This window comes from Pagrus major, chromosome 7 (assembly GCF_040436345.1).
Source record: "Pagrus major chromosome 7, Pma_NU_1.0".
In the NCBI taxonomy this organism is placed as follows: Eukaryota; Metazoa; Chordata; class Actinopteri; order Spariformes; family Sparidae; genus Pagrus; species Pagrus major.
The window spans coordinates 21,675,774-21,695,791 of record NC_133221.1 but is presented as its reverse complement, the minus strand read 5'-3'; the positions used below and the strand labels follow the sequence as shown (position 1 = coordinate 21,695,791).

The 20,018-nt window shown below is 40.3% G+C and overlaps 1 protein-coding gene across 1 annotated transcript; it reads left to right on the top strand.

Annotated features, from left to right (window-relative positions):
• Positions 1–1,713: 1,713 nt before the first annotated feature.
• gpr153 (G protein-coupled receptor 153) lies at positions 1,714–19,366 on the top strand. Its single transcript, XM_073471075.1, has 5 exons — positions 1,714–2,087; positions 5,977–6,406; positions 11,956–12,145; positions 16,012–16,196; positions 18,345–19,366. Exons 1-5 carry the CDS (start codon positions 1,714–1,716, stop codon positions 19,188–19,190), a joined length of 2,025 nt encoding a protein of 674 aa, XP_073327176.1. The 3' UTR covers positions 19,191–19,366.
• The last annotated feature ends 652 nt before the right edge of the window (positions 19,367–20,018 follow it).

Below are 20,018 nucleotides of genomic sequence, written 5' to 3'. Positions count from 1 at the left end.
TGTGGTGATGTAGTTCCATTACTTCACTCCAAATGAACTGTGCCACACACAGACTTTAAATTTTAATTGCTACTTTGAACCTAATTGGCGCAGCTCTCCCCTGATCAGCTGCAGTTGTAAAGCCAGGAGTCTAATGCCTTGTCACAGCTTCTTAAGCCCTGAGAACATTTCCTTATCCATATGGCTACACAGGTCCCAAGGGGCATATATATGCTGCTTCTTAACATCCTGCATTAGCATGACTGAATCTGATTGGCTGACAGATGTTTAGGGTGCCACCAGAGGAAAGACATGGAGGGAGGAGGATTAGATCAGTGGAAGAGAGAGCAGGGTGACGATGACGTGGTTCTTGTCATTTCCAGTGTCCCCTCTCAGGGGTCTTGCCTGCAGCACATCGGTGTTTGGACAAGCCAAAAGACAGGAAATAAATGTGACAACACGCTCCAGCTGTGCCAAGCATTTTTCACTCCACAGTGGGGAGACCAAAGTCATCCTCTTCTGATGATTCTCGAGCAGGAGCTGTGATATGCTGGAAGTGGCCCTTAAACACGGACTAAAACTGTAGCCAGCTATGTCTTCTTGCTCCTTGTAACAGGATTGCAAAAGATTCAGTTTTGTAATGTCACTGTTTTTGAGGATGTTACAGGAGTGGGACAAAATAACAAGAACAACCCCTAATATAATGAAGCCCTGAACATCCAACACTAGAAACTGTTGCCTTAAGAAATGCCATAGACTTGAATCAATACCTTATTTATCATGAAGATTAATTATTTAGTCTACAATTTGTCAAATGATCATCACAATTTTCCTCAAATAGCTGTTTTTTCTGACCTAACCCAGAAGATATTCAATTTAAAGTGATTTAAAAGCAGCAAATCTTCACATTTCAGAAGCTGGAACCAGTCGATGTTTTGCATTTTTTTTTTTTGCATAAATGACTTGAACTAATTCATTGTTTAAACTATTAGCATTATTTGTTTCTAATTGACTGCAGGATTAATTAACTGAATAATTCAGCATTAACTGGAAGCTTTGCAAAAGGGCATATATTTCAGGATGATGAAATAGGATTGGATTTTTATTACCTCCACCAAGTGCCTTGGGCGGAGGTATGCACTCTACTTAATGCGATTTGAGTTAATTCTGTTATTTTCTCCATCTCCTACAACATTTTGATGTGACTTGAAAACAACAGCTGCATATTGTGGCTTTATGCTTTTCTCTGTCCTATCGCTTGCAGCATTTTTGAAATAAGCCCTGCTGAGTGATTACTGTTGTGTCTTAACCACATGAAATGGATTGCTTTCATTATTAATGGTAATAGTTCAACTGTTGTGATTAACATAACCCTATTAGTTCACTGGAATGAGGGATTATGTATGATGAAGGATTATTTTGAATTGGACTGTCTTTAACTGTCTCTGAATCCCTCTTTTCTCTCACCCCCTCTCCAGCCTCGGGCTTGTAAAGGAACCGGCTCGGCTCCTCCATCCTCCCCTCTAACATCCCACTGCGTCGCACCACTTCCATGTCCTTTCCCTGCTGTGGCCATCCCATGGAGAGTGCACGCCCACCCAGATAGGATGCCTGCCTCGCCTGATGCCCTGCATCCCCTCCTGCCCATCACCACCTCTTCCTTCTCCTCGTGTGTACCTGCTCTTGCCAACAGTTCCTTGCGGCCCCCCAGGCTCCGCCCTTCCCCGCTCCAACATGGTGGATGAGGTGACCACCATGAAGGATGACGTCATCAACGCCAACACGCTGGCTTGGCTGGTCTGCTCGGGGGTATCCATCCTGGCCAACACTTGGAGCATCCTTAGCGTCAGCGCCAAGCAGAAAAAGTGGAAGCCGCTGGAGTTCCTCATCTGCACGCTGGCGGGCACGCACATCCTCAACATGGCCATCCCCATCACCATGTACTGTGTGATAACGCTTCGCCGGCAGCACTCCAACTACGAGTGGAACGAGGGTCTGTGCAAGGTGTTCGTCTCCACCTTCTACACTCTCACGTTGGTCACCTGCTTCTCCGTCACCTCGCTCTCTTATCACCGCATGTGGATGGTACGCTGGCCTGTAAACTACAGGTAAGACACCCGACTCAGTTATCAAAAACTGTTTCTGTTTATGCCTGTTCAGATAATGTTGTCAATTCAGGCTGCACCATTTCCAAAGAGTAGTTTTTGTCAAATTACAAACTTATGACTTGTCGTACCCAGCAAGGTATCATACCACTACAGATAACTTTGCTTATACTCTGGTCATGAGATATATGTGTCTGAGATTTCTGCCTTCCCCATTCAATAGAGGTAAAGTGAATTTATTTTCCAGAAAAAATGTCCTGGACCTCACTGCAAAACGGTTTTTATGGAGGTACTTTCTACAGAATAAATAGTCCCCATAAAAAATATTGACAGTGTGTTCTTGGATTATGTCCATGACTACATACCACCCGAGGCAAGTGAGAAAATATGTTTATTTATAATTAAAGGGGAATGGTTAAAGATGTGTCATTTCAACATACAGTATTTTCTGTAATTATGTCAGAACATGAATCTGTATTTTACTAATGTAGATACTGAGTACTTTGCCTTTTTAACATCCAACCATCCACTTTTCTAATATTCTAAGCAGCAGAATTGAATTTGATTAAAAGACATTTTAAATTCTACCATCCTGCAGATTCCATAAACGCAACATCCGCCAGAGCCACCTCGAAACACAGCATTCTGGCATTCAAGCTGCAAATTTTCTGGCACCTCGCTCCGTCTCTGAGCACATCCCTCAGATTGGATGGGGACGGTATTCAGATTGGTGTAAATTGACAACCTGTTTACATCAGTTTTTGGGAATGCTCTGCATCAGGTGAAATCTCCCTCTGCTGCCAACACATCTGCTGGTTGCAGTTATTTGGGGTAACACCGTGTAAAACCCTCTAGACTGAGCATCTGCCAGCTCTAGCTTCCAGCTTCATTTGGCTTCTCACAACAAGTGATATTACGAAGTAACTCTGAATAATAAAGATCAGGTTCACCTCACATTACCAGTTAGCGCCCTGCTGCAGTAACACCATTTTGGTCTTGTTAGACATCTGCTGTTCACACGCAATCAGATGTTCTGAGCAACATTGCTGCTTCCTTTTGAAACAAGATTTTGATGCTATTTCTGTCTGTATTCTGGGATGTACAACTGCTGCTTTAACATTACCTGTTGTGATGATTGGTAACAAGCAACCATCTTTTTGTTCTCATGAGATCCAGGGCTTTTGGCTACTGTTTGATTTGAAAATTACACTTTTTAAGAAGACATACGGTTATGTTGGGATTTATCTCACGTCATTATCAGAAAGGAGGAAACGTGTTTGGATTGCTATGATTTCTACAATGTTAAACTCATTTCTCATTTCAAAACCAGGGATTTGTTGAAGGATGTCTTTGATTTAAAGGGGCCCTGTGGAACCTCTGTGTTGTGCTGGAAGCTGGTTGTTAGTTTTTGTTGGCAGACTCCATCTCCAACCCAATGTTCGCTTCTGTTGCTCTCTGTCAGTGAAGAAGAGAGAGGCACTTAAACGAGGCACTTGATTACAGGTGAAAATTCTCATGCTTTGGACTGTCGCAGAAAATCTGACCCAAGTCCTTCACGAAAAAATCCACAGCAGAGCAGCATTTAACAACTTAAACAAATCGTCCACAGCCTTGTATAGGCAACCGAGAGAGATGGGAAGGTCTTATTTTTCACGTCACGTTACAAACAGCTCACCTATTGCCAATAAAAAAGTGATTATAATACACGTAAATTATTACATAGGGCCCCTTTAAGCTTGGTATTTTATCTGCAATGGAAAAACACCATGACGGTTGGACAGTAACAAGCCTAAAAGCATGTAAATCACATATAACGGCTAATATGCTAGTTTGTAATTTGCAGTTTAAGGTGACCTCACCTCGAATCTCACCTCTGCAGTCTTGGCTTTCTGATTTCTAGATATTTTCTGGTCATCACGTACAGATCAATCATTTGAAGCTTAATGCATGTCTACATATGAAATCTGCACAATTTGCACAATACATGCAAGTTACTTTTTGGGTGATTGAAATGGTGCAGAAACTGGTGCTGTGGTTCATGTGGTGAAGATCAGTATTGTGTTGCATCGCTCTTCCTCCCCTGCTGAAAAACAAAGAGATTGTACTTCCTGTGGCATCAGGCCTGCAGATGCTCAGCCTGCAGTCAGCTTGGCCAATTCTGCAGATAAGCAGACGTTCAAATAAGATATGCAAACTTCCTTTTAAATCTATGCTCAATCTTGCTATCTATATTGCTCGTGCAGCTGTCATTATTGGCTGATGTCCTCACATAGATATCAGGCTTTACACTTTTATCTCCCTCGTCTGCTCCCTCGCTCATCTGACTATGTTCTCTCCTGCCTGGAAACATTGACTTTCCACTCAGCGTCTCCTTCTTCTTTTTTCCAAGTCACTTTTAACAACGATATGGCAGAGTGATAGCTCAGGCGATGCACCGTGTAATTGCTGTTCATCTTTCATTTAAATCGCTCCACGTTCGCCCTGCTGAGGTAGCACGACTGCCTTGTCTCTGACATTAACACACACCGAAGGCCTGAATTATGAATTCCAACCTTGTACTTCGGCAGCTGTTCTCATCACCCTGCGCTCGCTATCTCTTAGCTGCTCTGCCTCTCGCAACGCTCTCTCTCTGGTAATAGATTCAAGCAGCTTTGTGACGTAACCCTCCCCATCATATGTACCCCAGGCACATTCAGGAAAGGCTAGCATAATTACTCACAGTGACAACAAGACCTACTTGTCTTTGCACAAAGCCATAGTGCAAAGACAGAGGCTACTGCTGCCCCCTCTGTGCCACTCATATTGTGTCAGTGCATGTAAGCTAACACATTACTACATTAACTATATTTTTGACATGTTTTGTATGTGAGGGGTTACATTCTCAGTGCTCTTCCAGGGGATTTTAATGAGAGGAAGAGGAGGATAGCCGACATGTGCTCTGGCTCTCTAGAGGGAGACAGGTTTTCCTGCCAAAACTGCTCCAGGACGAGTGACGCTTACCTGAGAATTTACTGTATTCCTTTCCAACACAAATGAAGGAGGAGAGGTACATTTTTGCGAATACTGTCTGAGACAGTAGAGTTTTAGAGTAAAGTTTTAAAAGCCACATAATGAACCCTACCTAGGTATTCTACAAGCTTAAAAAGGATTGGCCTCTGTGTATGATTTGTTGCTGATGCCATGAACAGCTCAGCAGTGCTTTAGGTGCGAATGTTTTGGCAGGATAGCACAGTCTTTCGTCAAGTTTGAGAACACCACTAACTGCCTGCCGTATTTTTAGCCGTACGTGTGCAAACCTTGAGAAGTGCCACACCGCCAGAGGACACAAACACATTCAGCAAATTGCTCGACTGTAACAATTACTTGGAGGTGAGAGGAAATAGAAATCCCTCCGCCTTGAAATAGACCTAGATGACAAATAGACCGAGGGACGTGAAAAGCAATCTTTTGCCATCAGCAAAGCATTGATTTCCATCCATTCATCTCCAGTTTATCTAGGTGATGGTGGTGTGAGATAGTGCCTTTTTTCAGCTTAGATGTCCCAGGTGCAGACCTGCCATTTTGTGGCATTTTACAGTATTTTACCAAAGCTGTAGTTTTACAAAGGTTCTTTACACTGACTTTGTCAGTCACACATATTTCTTCAGTATCAGTGTTCTCTGTACAAAATATAACTGTACATTGTAATAGAGCTGAAATGATTAGTTGATAAATCAATTAGTCGATAAAAAGAAAATTAATTGCCAACTATTTTAACGGACAAAGAAAACCAGTCGCCCAGTTCAAGACTAAGTTGCAGGACATACACAGCAGAAAAAAACCCAAAGCCCATTTCACTTGTAGACCTGACAGCAGTTTAACTTTTTGCTAAAATCTGTGGTTATGCTTCCAGGTTGAGTAACACCAAGAAGCAGGCGGTGCACACAGTGATGGGTATCTGGATGGTCTCCTTCATCCTGTCCACGCTTCCAGCAGTGGGCTGGCACGACACTATCGACCGCTTCTACACCTCTGACTGCCGATTCATTGTGACTGAGATCGGTCTGGGCTTCGGCGTGTGCTTTCTGCTGCTGATCGGCGGCAGCGTGGCCATGGGCGTGATCTGCATCGGCATCGCTCTCTTCCAGACCTTCTCCATTCAGGCAGGCCACAATGCAGACAAGAACAAGTTCAACGTCCCCACCATAGTGGTGGAGGACGCCCAGGGGAAGCGCAGATCGTCCATTGATGGATCGGAGCCTCTCAAGACGTCACTGCAGATCACCTACCTGATCAGTGGGATCGTCTTCATCTATGACTTCCTGACTGGCTTCCCCATACTGGTGAGTTGCCTGAACATGATTGCAGTTTGTGATGGATCTGGTCGGAGAACCAACCAGTTAAAAGACCTGGTTGTTAAAGCAAAAATTCCAATTGAATTTGTGTATTACCATGGGCTAACAGATTTTGCCTCTCATTACTTATCATGACATTTGATTCACAGAGCTAAGCATCTGTCTTTCTAAACCACTAATCCCTTGTGATCTTTTAAAAAACCCAGAAGGTCGTTAAACAACACTGCCTGCTGGTTGGAAGGTATTTCCAGAACTCTCAAAGAATCTTCTGATCTGCATGTCAGCTGCAAAAATATATCTCCTCGCTTGTTTCATTTGACAAAACAAAATTAAGAATGATCATATATGCCAATATAAAATAATGGAAATAGAGTTATAATAAATAATTGTTCCAGATAAGAAAACTCCCAGCGTTGGTAATCGTGAACAATAAGAAGCATTTTTAAAAAAAAAGTCTATTTATGTCTATATATTACTCACAGTAAGAACTTGTGAGTAGATTGAAAATACTAAAATGAAAATTGTGTTTCTCAGATGATGTGGTAGCAAAATGCTGCCGCCCTCTTTGAAAACAAGACACTCTAACATACAGTGAGGTGAGGTTTTTTGTGACCTCGTCATCACTCATACTTGTAAGGGTAAGGGAGGTTAATTGAGACAGCACTGGAGAGTGAAACAGTGGACAGGGTTGGTCGGGGGAAAAATTAAAAATTAAGATGAAAATAAGGGTTTGGAGGGTGGAGTTTATCCACTGCAGCTCCTGTAACCATCCCATACTGTTTTATTATTTACATCAACCTAAATGTTTCTGCTCATCTGGGCCTCTAAGTAGGTCAGGCTAAGTGTGTACAATATGGACAGTGTGTGTCTATATATACAGTCTATAGTGTGTGACTACTGGAGCAGGGGTAAGGGGTACTGATTGTATGCTGTCTAAGATAATATCAACATGAATATGTTAGCCAACACTAGAAAAAGCTCCAGGTTAGATGGAGTTCCAGGTTACATTCAAGTACTGGAATCATCTTCCCTCTGTTGTCTTTTAAGGAAATCCAGACTTCGAAAACAGAGCGCAACTTCCTTCTACTTCCCAGGAAACCTGATCCTTAAAGTGCATTATCAATGAGTGAGCTCTGTTTCAATGTGTTGCCATTTGGTTTGCAAATTCCACCCTCAGGTTCTCATACATTTTTAAACAAGTCAATTCATTGGTTTTCTATGAGGACTTGAGAGCCTGTAGAAAGCTCAAGGATTATTGCTTTTGATGCAGCCAAAGCAGCCCCCCTGTCATCTTAAAAGCAAGTCATGGATGGAGTTTTCTCTATAGGCAAAATGTCCTTTGGTAGTTTTTATTATTTCTAAAGCAAGTAACCTCTGCTCACGTTTAACCCACATGGCTGAGGTACTGTATTTCATTGCTTTAAAAGTGGATATTTTAATAGTAGAAGTTTTGTGAAATGAGGTTTGAGTTGTAAGTGGAAGAACATTATGTGTCTCAAAGTGCCTCAGTGTCAGTTCATATATAATACATTGTCTCAGTTCTGTTATCATCTGCACAAGCCATCTGTTAGGAGTCATTGTCACATTAGACAAACCTTTTTTAATTAAGTGTTGTGCACCTGAGGCAAGCCAAACAGAAACTTTTGGCTCAAAAGCATCACTATCTGCACGAGCCTTTAATGCTGAAATATGAAACACTAAGCAAGGAAACTATATCGCATTATCAAAGGATCAATATGCTGTGTTCTCACTGTTTGGTTCAACTCCAGCTAAGATTTAGCCAAATCACCACACATCCTGATATAACAATAATAATAGCAGAGGTTACAAAGTGCTTTGATAGACAAGCAAAAGCAGGAAACTCAGGACAATATTACAGAATAAATACCCAACAGTCAAGCCAAACAGGGAGGCCTTGTCTAAAGAGAAGTTAAAACAAGAGGGCAAAACATAAAATGTCAATATGAGTAATTACAAGTAAAAGGAATAAAAGTAATAAAACAGGCAAAATCAGGCAAAAAATAAGAAAGCAATGAAAATAAAGAGAGAAGAAGAATACGATCAATAAAGGATAATAAGAAGACATCACATCAGAGGAATTAAGAACAGATAAGTAAGAACTGTAAAACGAATAAAAGATTATAAATAAATCAACATTAAACAAATAAAAGAAATATTGTGTGGACAGATCACAAACCTCAATGGAAATGTGTTAGTTTGAGTTATTAATAACATGTTTTACTGTTTTATTGTGAGGATGAGAATAGCAGTGCAGGAGAAATTAAAATCTGAAGGCTTTTCTCAGTTGGAAAGATGTTTTCTCTCTTCTCTCAACGAGCTTTGGTGAGAGTTTGATTTACCAACAGACTGACTGGTTAAAGTTTGTCTGTGATATACTGATGGTTCGTCCAATCGCCTGCCAAGTGCTTTTTGAAAGTGGCGGCTCCTTCCCAGATGGTTCTGTTTAACAAACCATCTGGTACGTCAGGTTACTTTAAAGCCTCAGGCTAGAGTAATCTTTCCAATGCTCTTAATACATGAATTCTCTCCAAGAAACAAACTCAGTGGGGACCTCATAACAACTTGCAGGTCTTGGCTTTTAAAGTGATCTTAAATTACGCCTTAAAGTCATGTTTCTGTAGAATTATACAAATCTACTCTCTGCTCTCTCAAAAATGGTCTCTCTTTTAATTTAATAAGCTGACAAATAGATTAATTTGGACGTATTTGCTTCCACCAGACACCTCAATGCTTCATACTCTTATCAATGTTCCTCAATAAAATACTGATTTTACTCAAATCAGCTCTTGCCCTATATCAAGTAAGGTCCTTACTGAAAGTTTGTGGAGATGGTAGCACATAAGAGTTTGCACCAAAAGGGGAATGTGAATAAAGGTATGGAGACTGAATGGATCCTTGCTGGGAAGCGCAATTACGCAACACTGATGAGCTCACAGGTCTTTAGGCACCACAGCTGCTGTTTGTTATTCAAAGAGAGACAGAACACACGGGAAAATGCTTTTTATGAATTAGTGAATAGTGAATATCAGTGTATAAAGAAACATGAATAGTAGAGATGCCACCATGTCTTTGTATAATGCCTCTGTCGTAACTGTGTGCTGCTTAATTAGTGTGTGTGTCACATTTTTACTTGTCAACATCACGCCTCCATACAGAGATGTTTGAGTTCAGGATCGGAGGTGAAACTGCCCTCTTGTAGTGGATAAGAAAAGAGAGTGAGGTATCACTTTTACAACAACTTCCTATTAGGTTTCTGTATGTGTGTGCATGACAGAGTAGGGAGCATAGCACCAATGAAAGCTCATATTTCCAGTGCTGTGGTAGAAACAACAAAACGTCTGCTTGCTGTCTTTATTACCTCTTGTAATGAGCTATTTAAATGCATGGAAAGTTGAAACACACACAGACACGTATGGTGTTACACAGAGAAATACTGAGGTGAAGATATATGAACAGACCATAATAGAATCACCACTGTGGGAAAGCAAAAAAACAAAACAAAAATAGAATTATTTGATCACATTCTCAAGAGCTGGCCGGTGAGTTGATGTACTACTTACTCACAACGTTACAACTCCAAAGTGTTATCATCGGATATCTGTTTACTTAAGAAATTACAATTATGCAACACCAACACTTATTATATAACTGCTAGTAATACTAGTGGTTGCATCATTACCTCTGCAAATAGTCTCGTAGTAAAGTTTGTGAAAGTCATTTGATCACTTTCATCGGTTGTTTTCAGCTCATATTTAGAGTTTAAAACACACTGCGGTCCACTGATAAGAACTCACCACTTATGAGCTTTTCAGAAAACAAAATAAGTGCACGCCAGTGGAAAATACATTAGCTATAACAAAAAAATAAGCTAGTTTTTCCACACTGGGGAACATCATGACATTTTCTGATGTCAGAGTGAGTGTTTTAAGTGTTATGCTGGGTCTGCATTCAATTATTCAGCTCTCTGGATGAAAGTGTGTTAAAATCAGAAGTGCATGTGTTCTGATAGAAAGACAAAACAAGAGTCTTTTGTTGTCTCCACTGTCCTGTCTTTTTCCTGGTAGTTTTTCAGATCGGGTCAGCACAGTAGACACACTAAGATCAATATCAGGTTGAGACTTCATAACTTCATTAAGTCTCGAAGTGATGCTGCTGTGTGTGGCCGCTGCTCGAGTTCAAGGTGTGACCAGAGGAGGTGATAATGAGTTTGAGTTAATCAATCTGATCAGTGTCTTGGCCCCGATGCATTAGAGATGAGGATTAGACGCTGATCCTGTCGACTTTAATGATCAGATAATGCTCTCTGTTACTTCACTGAGGTACAGAACCCACATTATCTCTGATGCTAAAAGGGGTCGTGCCCGAAACAAGGTCGCCTTTCCCTACACTGAGGAGCAGTTCAGTGGATGAATGCAGAGATGAAATGAATGAATAAGATAATTAAATGCAACTACTTTCATCTGTTGTTTTTTCACTACTAGTCCAGTTTGAAGAAAATGATCATTAGTTACAGCACCACTTCATATGTGTACTGTATGCTGTATGTCACAACATGTTTTAAGCCTCTTGTAGATTTGGTTAATTACTAACATACTGCATAGGACTGGATCTGAGGGATGACTTTCAGTATTTTGTACTCTCAGTGGACACAGATACAGCAAATATCTGTTAAAAGTTTTAACAGGGACATGTCTCATGTCAGGTCTTTCACTGAATTGAGGCCAAAAACTACACAAGTTTCAGAAAACGTTCTGTAACGCAGGTGCTGTCATGTTAATCTGAACCAAAATCATTTCCACAGCAGTATTTGTATGTAGTTTTGCATGTTTTCTGATTCTGTTAGTTGATGTTTCATATTCTAAAAGTAGCAGGAGTAGGTAGTTACACCATGTTTTGTCCATAATATTACATTTATTTACAGAAATTTTCTATAATGTGGTTTGGACTCTGAACTGTTGTTTCAACCGGTTGCATGACATATTTCGCTCATTTTCACGTTCATAATTTTATTTTGGGTTACTGCTAGAATTTGTTTACATGCTCTAATGCTCAAAAAAATATAAGGTTTGGTTTTCTCATTCTGTCTATTGCTGCAGCACTGTATTCCCACTCAGCCTGAAATGCTCTGTTTTAGCTCCTGTCTCTTTAAGGCCCGCCCTCCTGAATACCCAGTCTCCTCTGATTGGTCAGCTCACACACACATCTGAACCAATACCACTAACAACAACAGAGCAGCTGGGCTAAATCAATGTCTCCTTTAACCTAATCCATGACACTTTCTGGTGATCCTGTGGGATAAGTCCTCTCAAGTCATGACTGTATCATAGTACTTTATTGTCTGGAACGTCTGAAATTTTGGTTTTATGGATAAATACACCTATTTACATGAAATACAAAAAGAATTAAATAAAAATATCAATTTCAATTTTGTCTTTTGGCAAATTGACAAGATTTATGTCGCCACACAGTACAAAATTTGATTATATCTTCTCCAACCCTTTGCTGACTCTGCCAAGGTGGTGAGCTTTGCCAGTCTGAAGTTTGACCGCTCCTACAACTGGATGGTGCTGTGTGTGCTGTGGTGCTCCATCGCCCAGTCCATCCTGCTGCCCATGTTCCTCTGGGCTTGCGACCGCTATCGGGCTGACATCCGCATGGTGTGGGAGAAGTGCGTCGCCATCATGTCCAACGACGACGTGGACGAGGGTAAGCAACAGTCATGCGTCTCCCTCCTGTCCTACCTCTTTTTTCCCTCCTCTTCACCTGATAATGACAATAAGGATGATTATTCCTATGTCCTAAGACAGCTCAGTGTGCTTCCAAAGATAATTTGGTTTACTTTTGCAGAGACACTCTGAAGTGAAATTGCAGATAATTTGCCTGAGTTTACAAAATCCAAATGACAGTTAAAGACTGGTTTGGACACACAAACTCGTTTGTGTTGAGAAGTGTTCTGAACTGTCTTTGGCCACAGGAATCACAGTGACAAATGTGATTTATCAACCAAAATAGATTTGTCTCTTGGCCTAGGGAGTAGTTGTACTGGGGAAATTGAGGGCAGCAATATTGCAGGAAGGGAACAGAGGTTAGTATCTAGCTAAAAAAATCTTCAGTTTATGACCTGATGTTTGATGGAGATCTCCTCTGTCCTTGTAATAGCATGGTGTCATCTCTGTGATTTATAATCCTCAGCAATTCATTTATTTGCATTGCATTTGTGCAATTCACAATACCACTTTCTTATTACATTATAACTGAGAATCCAGTGGACAAGATAATAAATGATCAGACCTCCATATGAGCCAGTTAACATCAAAGATTTGTGACAAGAAAAGCATTTTTTTCCTAATGTTGTAGAGAAATGGTGCTGCACTGTTGAAATAGCTTTTCTTAGTGTGTGTGAAGATAACTGATGCTGTCAAATCACAGAAAAGCTTGTGATTCTTGAGAACGCTAGCTGACAGTTGACTAAGTAACTGTCAGCTAGCGTTCTCAAGAGTCACAGGTTTATCATTAGATAAGAGATTAGGGGTGTCACGATCTAGGAAATCGATAAAAATGAGCTTTCAATTTCGAGATCGAAAGCAGCATCAGCGATTCTCACAGGATTTTTTTCTCTCCATCACCGCCTTCTTGTGCACATCCAACGAAAAAGACGACACAGCTAGCTTTCTGGTAGCCTGCAGATGCACGTCTAGTCAATTGTCGTGTGTGCATGAAGACGATCAACTGACTGAAGGTAATTTCAACCGCCTTGAAGATGGGGGTTTACTTTCTTTTTCAGACATCCTTTATAGTTTTGTTTGGGAAGGGGGTTTACTCAGAACAGATCTGAGAAACCGAACTTTGTAAAAAACTGAAGTTTTATATTTTGTTGTTTATTGTTAATCCCAGAAGGGTGGTAATTTTTTCTTTTTACATTTTTTTATCCATGGAATCTTTATTGTTGTTGAATATTATGTGACCTTGCCGAAACCTAATACGCAAAATGTCACCAGGGTAAAGTCATGGGCCTACCCCTATCTTTTTAAAGAAGAATTTGAAAACGTAAATGTCAGTTGTCAGGGCGTTAAAAGCAATGATTTGTTGAGCTTTACAAATCCAGATGCGATAGTTTAACAAAAAACAGAGCCATCAGTGCAGAAATATATGTTTAAATTGAAAATGAATCAAAATCGGGAATGACCTTTAAATCAAAAGTCAAACTGAATCATGGATTTGGAGAATCGTGACGCCCCTACAAGAGAAAGGAGAAATTGAAGGAAGATTTCTACCTCATGATGCAGGTTTAAATTGCTCCTTGATTCTGGAGCACCCATGATTACTGCAGCTTCACACCCTCGACCTCTGTGGCTGCCTTGCTTGGTGTTCCAAATATTAAACTGTGCAGCTACTGTCTGTCGTTGCTATTTTCTGTCAGACCAGTCGAGCTACAAAGTAAAGACACTAGAAATAGTGATGCTACACTCTGTGTTAGTGTCAATAATCTTGGCTTGTCCCCAATCTTTGATCTGAACTGGCTTCAATGTATGATACAGGATAACCAAAATATATTGATATACTACAAAATTGCTATGAATCTGTACATTAAAGTGATACATGAAGTGATTTATTTACTGTATTTATCCCTTTTGGGGGGACTATGGACACCTTTCTGGCTCAAAATAATGTATAATTATAATAGCAAAATAAAAATCGAAATAAATAATCATAAAGCTAGCATAATTTGTATTTTATGGAACATTTTTTACATATGATGAAATGGTTACAGAGGGGTTAATACCTTTTTATAATAGCAATCAAGATTATAGTGTTTGTACATGTTGGTTGAATAAAGAATGATATGTTAGTTGGTTTCTTTTGAATGGCCATTATTTCTAACATTATATTTTGTTGTAGTTTGAGGTCTGAAATCAGTGGTCAAATGTTATCATGTGACCTATCATGTGACCTTTGTTGTCAGGAAATGTAACTGAAGTGACAAGTGTCTGTGTAACATAACTTTCTATACTAAAATATATTTTTCTGTGTTTTTGTTCGTGGTGTATGCTTTATAAAATGCTTTACTGTACCCTGCTATGAGATTGATGTAAAAAAAAAAAAAAAAAGGAAAAAAAAGAAGAAATATTGCTGGACAAAGGACATATTTACCTTGCAGCACTGTTTTCTTTTTTCACTCCGATGCATTTAATCTGGGCAATCTTCCTCTACAATTCCCTGGCATGAGAGAACAGCAAAATAAATGGTTCCCCATTTATTTGTTTGGATCCAGAGTGAAACTGGAACGATTGCAGTAAAGCTGAAAAGCACTTTCATGTCATTATGATGGTCATATTTCCCTCAAGTCACAAAGGGATACACACAATTTTTTTCTGAGAAAATGCAACTGAAATAGATACAAAATGAGTTATTTTTATACATTTGTTTATTTTTGTTTTCTCTCTTTTTTTTTTGTTTTAATTTATTTTTATTTGTGGACTCGCACCTACTGGTCAGATTATAGTGACTTAAAGCAAAAATTATTTAAAGGCAGATTCTTAATCAAACTGCATTCAGTAAATATCTGACTAATAGATACAAATGAAAGAAAGTGGTCCAAGACTTTCGTCTTCCATCACACTAATGTTAATGTACTCCAAGAGGGCTGAAAATGAAACATTTCACCAAAGAATCACAGACACTTCAACAAAATTTGGTCCCAAAATTAGGTCACATGATAATCACAGAAAGGCTTGTGGACTGAGTCCATGACCAAATTTATGCAATTCATGCAAACTGATGACAGTATGAACCATCTGTCTTTTTCTTCTATTGGCACTGTTTAAACTCCACCCGATCTGAACCCCTTCTCTCCTGTTTCTAACCCTCCAAACCTTCTGATCCTCTCCCTCCTGACACCCTCCCTGATAACTGCTCATTGTCCAGCAGGAGCCATAAAACAACACAGGGCAGTCCATATTCTGTGTGACAATTAACACTGCCAGTTCTCTGCTTTTTTCCAGAGGGCTTGCCATGTATAACTCATCACAGTTGTATGTATAAGGATTGTTTCCTGTTTATTCCAAAGCCTCTGACTTGCATGCCAAGCTGCCTGTGCAAAATAGCTACTTTTCATCTTTCATCTTTTTGGCCAACATTTTCCTCAAGATCAGCATTTTGCACCCATCTCCAATTGATCTTAAATGAACATGAATGCAGTAACTGCAAAAATAGATAGATGGGTATTTACACACTCATACACATTGGTTTTTTTTAGATTTTGTTCAGAATGTAAGCCCTGTTCCTTCAAAGATTCTCTATGCAACCATTTGGCAAGGTTTTTGAATTCAGAACCAATCTGGGGCCTTTTTGATGCCTTTACTAAAAATAGAAATTGAATTATTGGACATTTTTTAAGCAAAACATTATTTGATCTAAACCTCATATTCCTAAGCAGACCCGTAGGAAAAGTCAACAAATCAGAGAACGATTGAACTTGTCTCTCTTATCTATTCGTCTGTCTGTCTGTCTGTCTTGTGTATTGAGTTCGTTGCTCTCTAATCCTGACGCTCGTGCTTTTCTGCACTTTGCAGAAAACAGCCAAGATGGAGGAATTCATGCTGACTTAATATATGACAGACCATATGACTATAGCTCGGCGCCTGAAATCGTGACGATAGACCGTAATGCCAAGTATGAGTTCTCAACCTTAGAAAGGGGGGTTCCGCAAGGGTATCCATTGAGGGAACAACAGGAAGATAAAATGCAGTATTTGCAGGTATATTTTCATTGATTTTCTTCATTTCTTTTACTTGATCAATTGAACTATTATCAAATGACACTTCATTGCTTATGTGCATGGTGAAATGGCCTTGTGGGCCCTGACAATATCTTGCTTGAATTTTCTGGAATCATCAGACATTTTGTGCAGCTATCTCTCCGAGAGATCCTGTCCTCATGACATGAATCAAAAATATACTCCTGCTGACTAATGTTCGGTAAATATGACCATCGGCAGTCCCATCAACATATTAGATGTGCTTCATTTATTATTATCTATTGTGTCCTAGTCATGCAGTTCACTACATTTTTATTTTGTAAGAGGGTAAGAGTTAAGTAACTGACTTACCTTCTACCTTTCAGGAATCCCTCAAGGTTTCAGGAAAGCACTATAAACATCTGCTCATGTTCTACCCAAAAGCATTGTGTCCATTGTATCCAGCATCCATCACAGACAGATGCAGAGCTCTGAAATGCTCCTTTTCAGCCTGCATTAACACCAAAATGTGTTCTAACATGCAGCCTTCTAGGGCAATTCAAAAAACCCCCGTAAACTACAAATTCTGACCTAGAATCAGATATCAAATCAATATTGATGAAATTCATTGATTAAATCAGTGATGATGATAAAAATCTTACTGGTCTTGGCCTGGAAGACTGTGGTGAGGATATGTATCTTTAGAATCAACTGATGCAACCAACACAATATTAACATTTAAAAAACATCTTAACACTGTGTCATCTTTGTCAGAAACAACCTAACAAGGGCTTCAGTTTTCTCAGGACAGCCTGCAGCCCAAAACGTTTACTTTTACTTGATTAAAAATAACCCAAAAGTATGATATTATAATGGACATCTGAAGACCAGTGCTCCTACAGGATTGGATCTCTATTCAATTTGACATTTTAAGAAGCCTTGAAACAGAGATGTATACAGTAGCTATCACTTCATGAGACCAAACCATTACTCCACCCATTGTTTTTGTGTCCGACACACCTCTTCGCATGACAGTGGATTCAGTTGATTGTAATATGTAGATATATATTTAGTAATAGTTAGCTGTGTTACTCCTTGCTGTATATGTGTGGTGGTAAAACAAATAAGGTGCATTTTTGATTTCAGTTACAGGAAGACTGGCTGAACTGTGATACGGTCACACTACTTTTGTTGCTGCTCCAAGGGTGAAGGCCCAGTTAGACCATGAATCAACAAAACCCTTCAAATCATTATCAAGTAGCACCTCCATTTGAGAAATGCTACGGCACTTCTCAAGTGGTTTGATTGCAGAATAAAGCCTCTTTGGCTTTATTGGCTGTTGTGTGTTGGTCTCTCTCTCTCTCTCTCTACATCCTGCCAAGTCTGTCCTGCATCCTAACTCATTCTAATGCCTGTGCTGCCCTCTGCTGTTCAGCTCTCCCACCTAACCCACTCAATGCTACTGTATCGTCTGCTGTCTCATTTCTCTGCATTTACTAAAACCCACCACAGGGGGGCAGGCTGATATCAATCTTGTGGCTCTTGACGTCACTGTGACAAACCCTCTCTCTCTTGCATAGTTGTCAGAACAGAATGGCATGTGAGTATAACATGTAGGGAACTATTAACCTTTGCATTTTTCATCTCCAAATAACGGAGGTGAACAGTAGATCAGTCACAACCTTATTGATGCATGTTAGAGTGTTAAAACCTTCATGTCTGAGGGATTATATTAAAAAATAAGTTAAAATTGCACTCAACTTGTTGGACAAACAACTTATATTTGGGACATGTAGGATTTTACACAGAAATAATGGCTGAAATCAGTGTATCAAAAGTAGAATGACTTCTGAAACTAGCCTGTTTTCTGTATTGCAAACACTGAAAAATGTATTCACTGAGCTTTATGTCATCAGCCAAAATATTTAAGCAGAGCAGTTGATTGGGACCACTTCAAAACAGTGTTATATAACCTTGGAGAATCCTACATGTAATACCCTTTCTAATTGATAATGTAGGTGTATTAAAATCTATAATGTTATAGCCTTACGTGTTATTTATATAATATGCAGTGGCACAATGCCTACTGATTGTTGTTGTAGAGTTCTAGGTGAATGAATGTCAAAATGGCCGATAGACTGAAGGGTTTGGTCTGTGTGTTGCGTCCAGGTGCCCCCTACAAGAAGATACTCCCACGACGAAACCGACATGTGGACCAGCGACCGGATCCCCTCGTACCTTCACCGATGGGGCTCCACCGAGGACATGATAGTGAGTGCCCACTACAGCTCCACCTTACCGCGCCACGAGAGGCGCAGGAGCAGCCTGGTCTCCTACCACGAGGAGAGCCACCATCACCATCACCCGCACCGCAAGCGGCGACGCTCTGAGGATAGTATGCACTCCCTCAAGCACCTGCCACGTGTGGTCTGTGGCGGGGAGCGCTACGAGGACGAACTGCGGTGTTTCAGCCGCGATGAGGTGATAAACTTTATAGATGAGACGCCGCTGCCGAGCCCCAGGAAGAGCCCGCGGCGCACATCCACCATCTCACTTATCCCCAATGTGTATGAACAGCAGACAGTCATCCTTCCTCACTTCCCTCTCACAGACTTTGAGCGTGAGCCTCAGGCGCTCAGGCGGCTCTCAGAACACAAAAGGAGCAGTAGTCGGGGCAACTCGCCTGAGGGTTCCCCCAACCCAGACAGACCTGTTGGAAAGAAGAGCCCCGGGGCTTGTGGCTCTGGTAAAGGCTGCCGGGAGCGCCCGCGAGATGGCAAACATCAGTGTGAAGGTGGCTCACCTGGGCGCAGCCAGCAGACTCCAGGGCACTCTAGGCCAAGGACAGGCGGTGGAGCCGGGCCTGGTGCTGGAGCTGGAGCTAACTGGGGATCTCAGAAGCACCTGAATAAAGGCGAGAGTAAAGGAAGCACAAACAGTTTTGTAAGCACGCCTTCGGTATCGTCCTCGGGATACATCACGTTTCACTCTGATTCTGTCGGCTCCACAACCTAAAAGCAAGCTTTTCCTAGTTAATATCAACATTATGACTGAAGTTATTATGAACATGAAAATCACTGGAATTTTCTTGGTTATGGGAAAGTGACCTACTGGATTATTTGGCCTTTTTACATGTGCCAATTTTCTGTTTTAATATAAATACCACCAATACCTGCTATGTTAAATGGCTTTGGGAGCTTTGGACATAATTTCTGAATGGGCCTAACTTTGATTTCATATGTTGGCTGGTGAAAGGGTTGGGTGGTCCTGTTATTCAGCTTTCACATCACAGAATATCCACTGATACTTTTTTTTCCAGCACCGGCACAGATAACCTGTTTTTAAATAGGGTGAACATTCCCACACCTTGTTTTTGCTGTTTGATGTTGTTTCTAATGAAATGCTCAAAGAATTGGAGGAGGTAGTTGTTAGGGTGGTGTTTCTTTCTTTCTTTTGCACTTAAGAACTTGAAGTTATTATTTGGCCTGTAATGACTGTGTGTTTTGTTGTATGGACACATTTGCTTTCAAACCAAACTTTCCTGAATACTGCCCCTTTTACCTTGAGATTGACACATTATACATATTTATTTTATTTTGATCATGATGTACAACTTTTCTATTAACATTGTTATTCACAACACGTGAAACACTTTTATCAAGCACCCCATGTTGAAGTAAACTGAGAGTGGTAATCCCAAACTCTTTAATGCCTAGTTTTACAGTTACTGTGTGAGATATTGAGATATAACGTGAAGACCCCTAAATTCTTAATGAAAATGTGAAGTCAGTTTTAAAGATTGACATCTCATGTATATATGAAGGATAATGGATTTATGGGTTT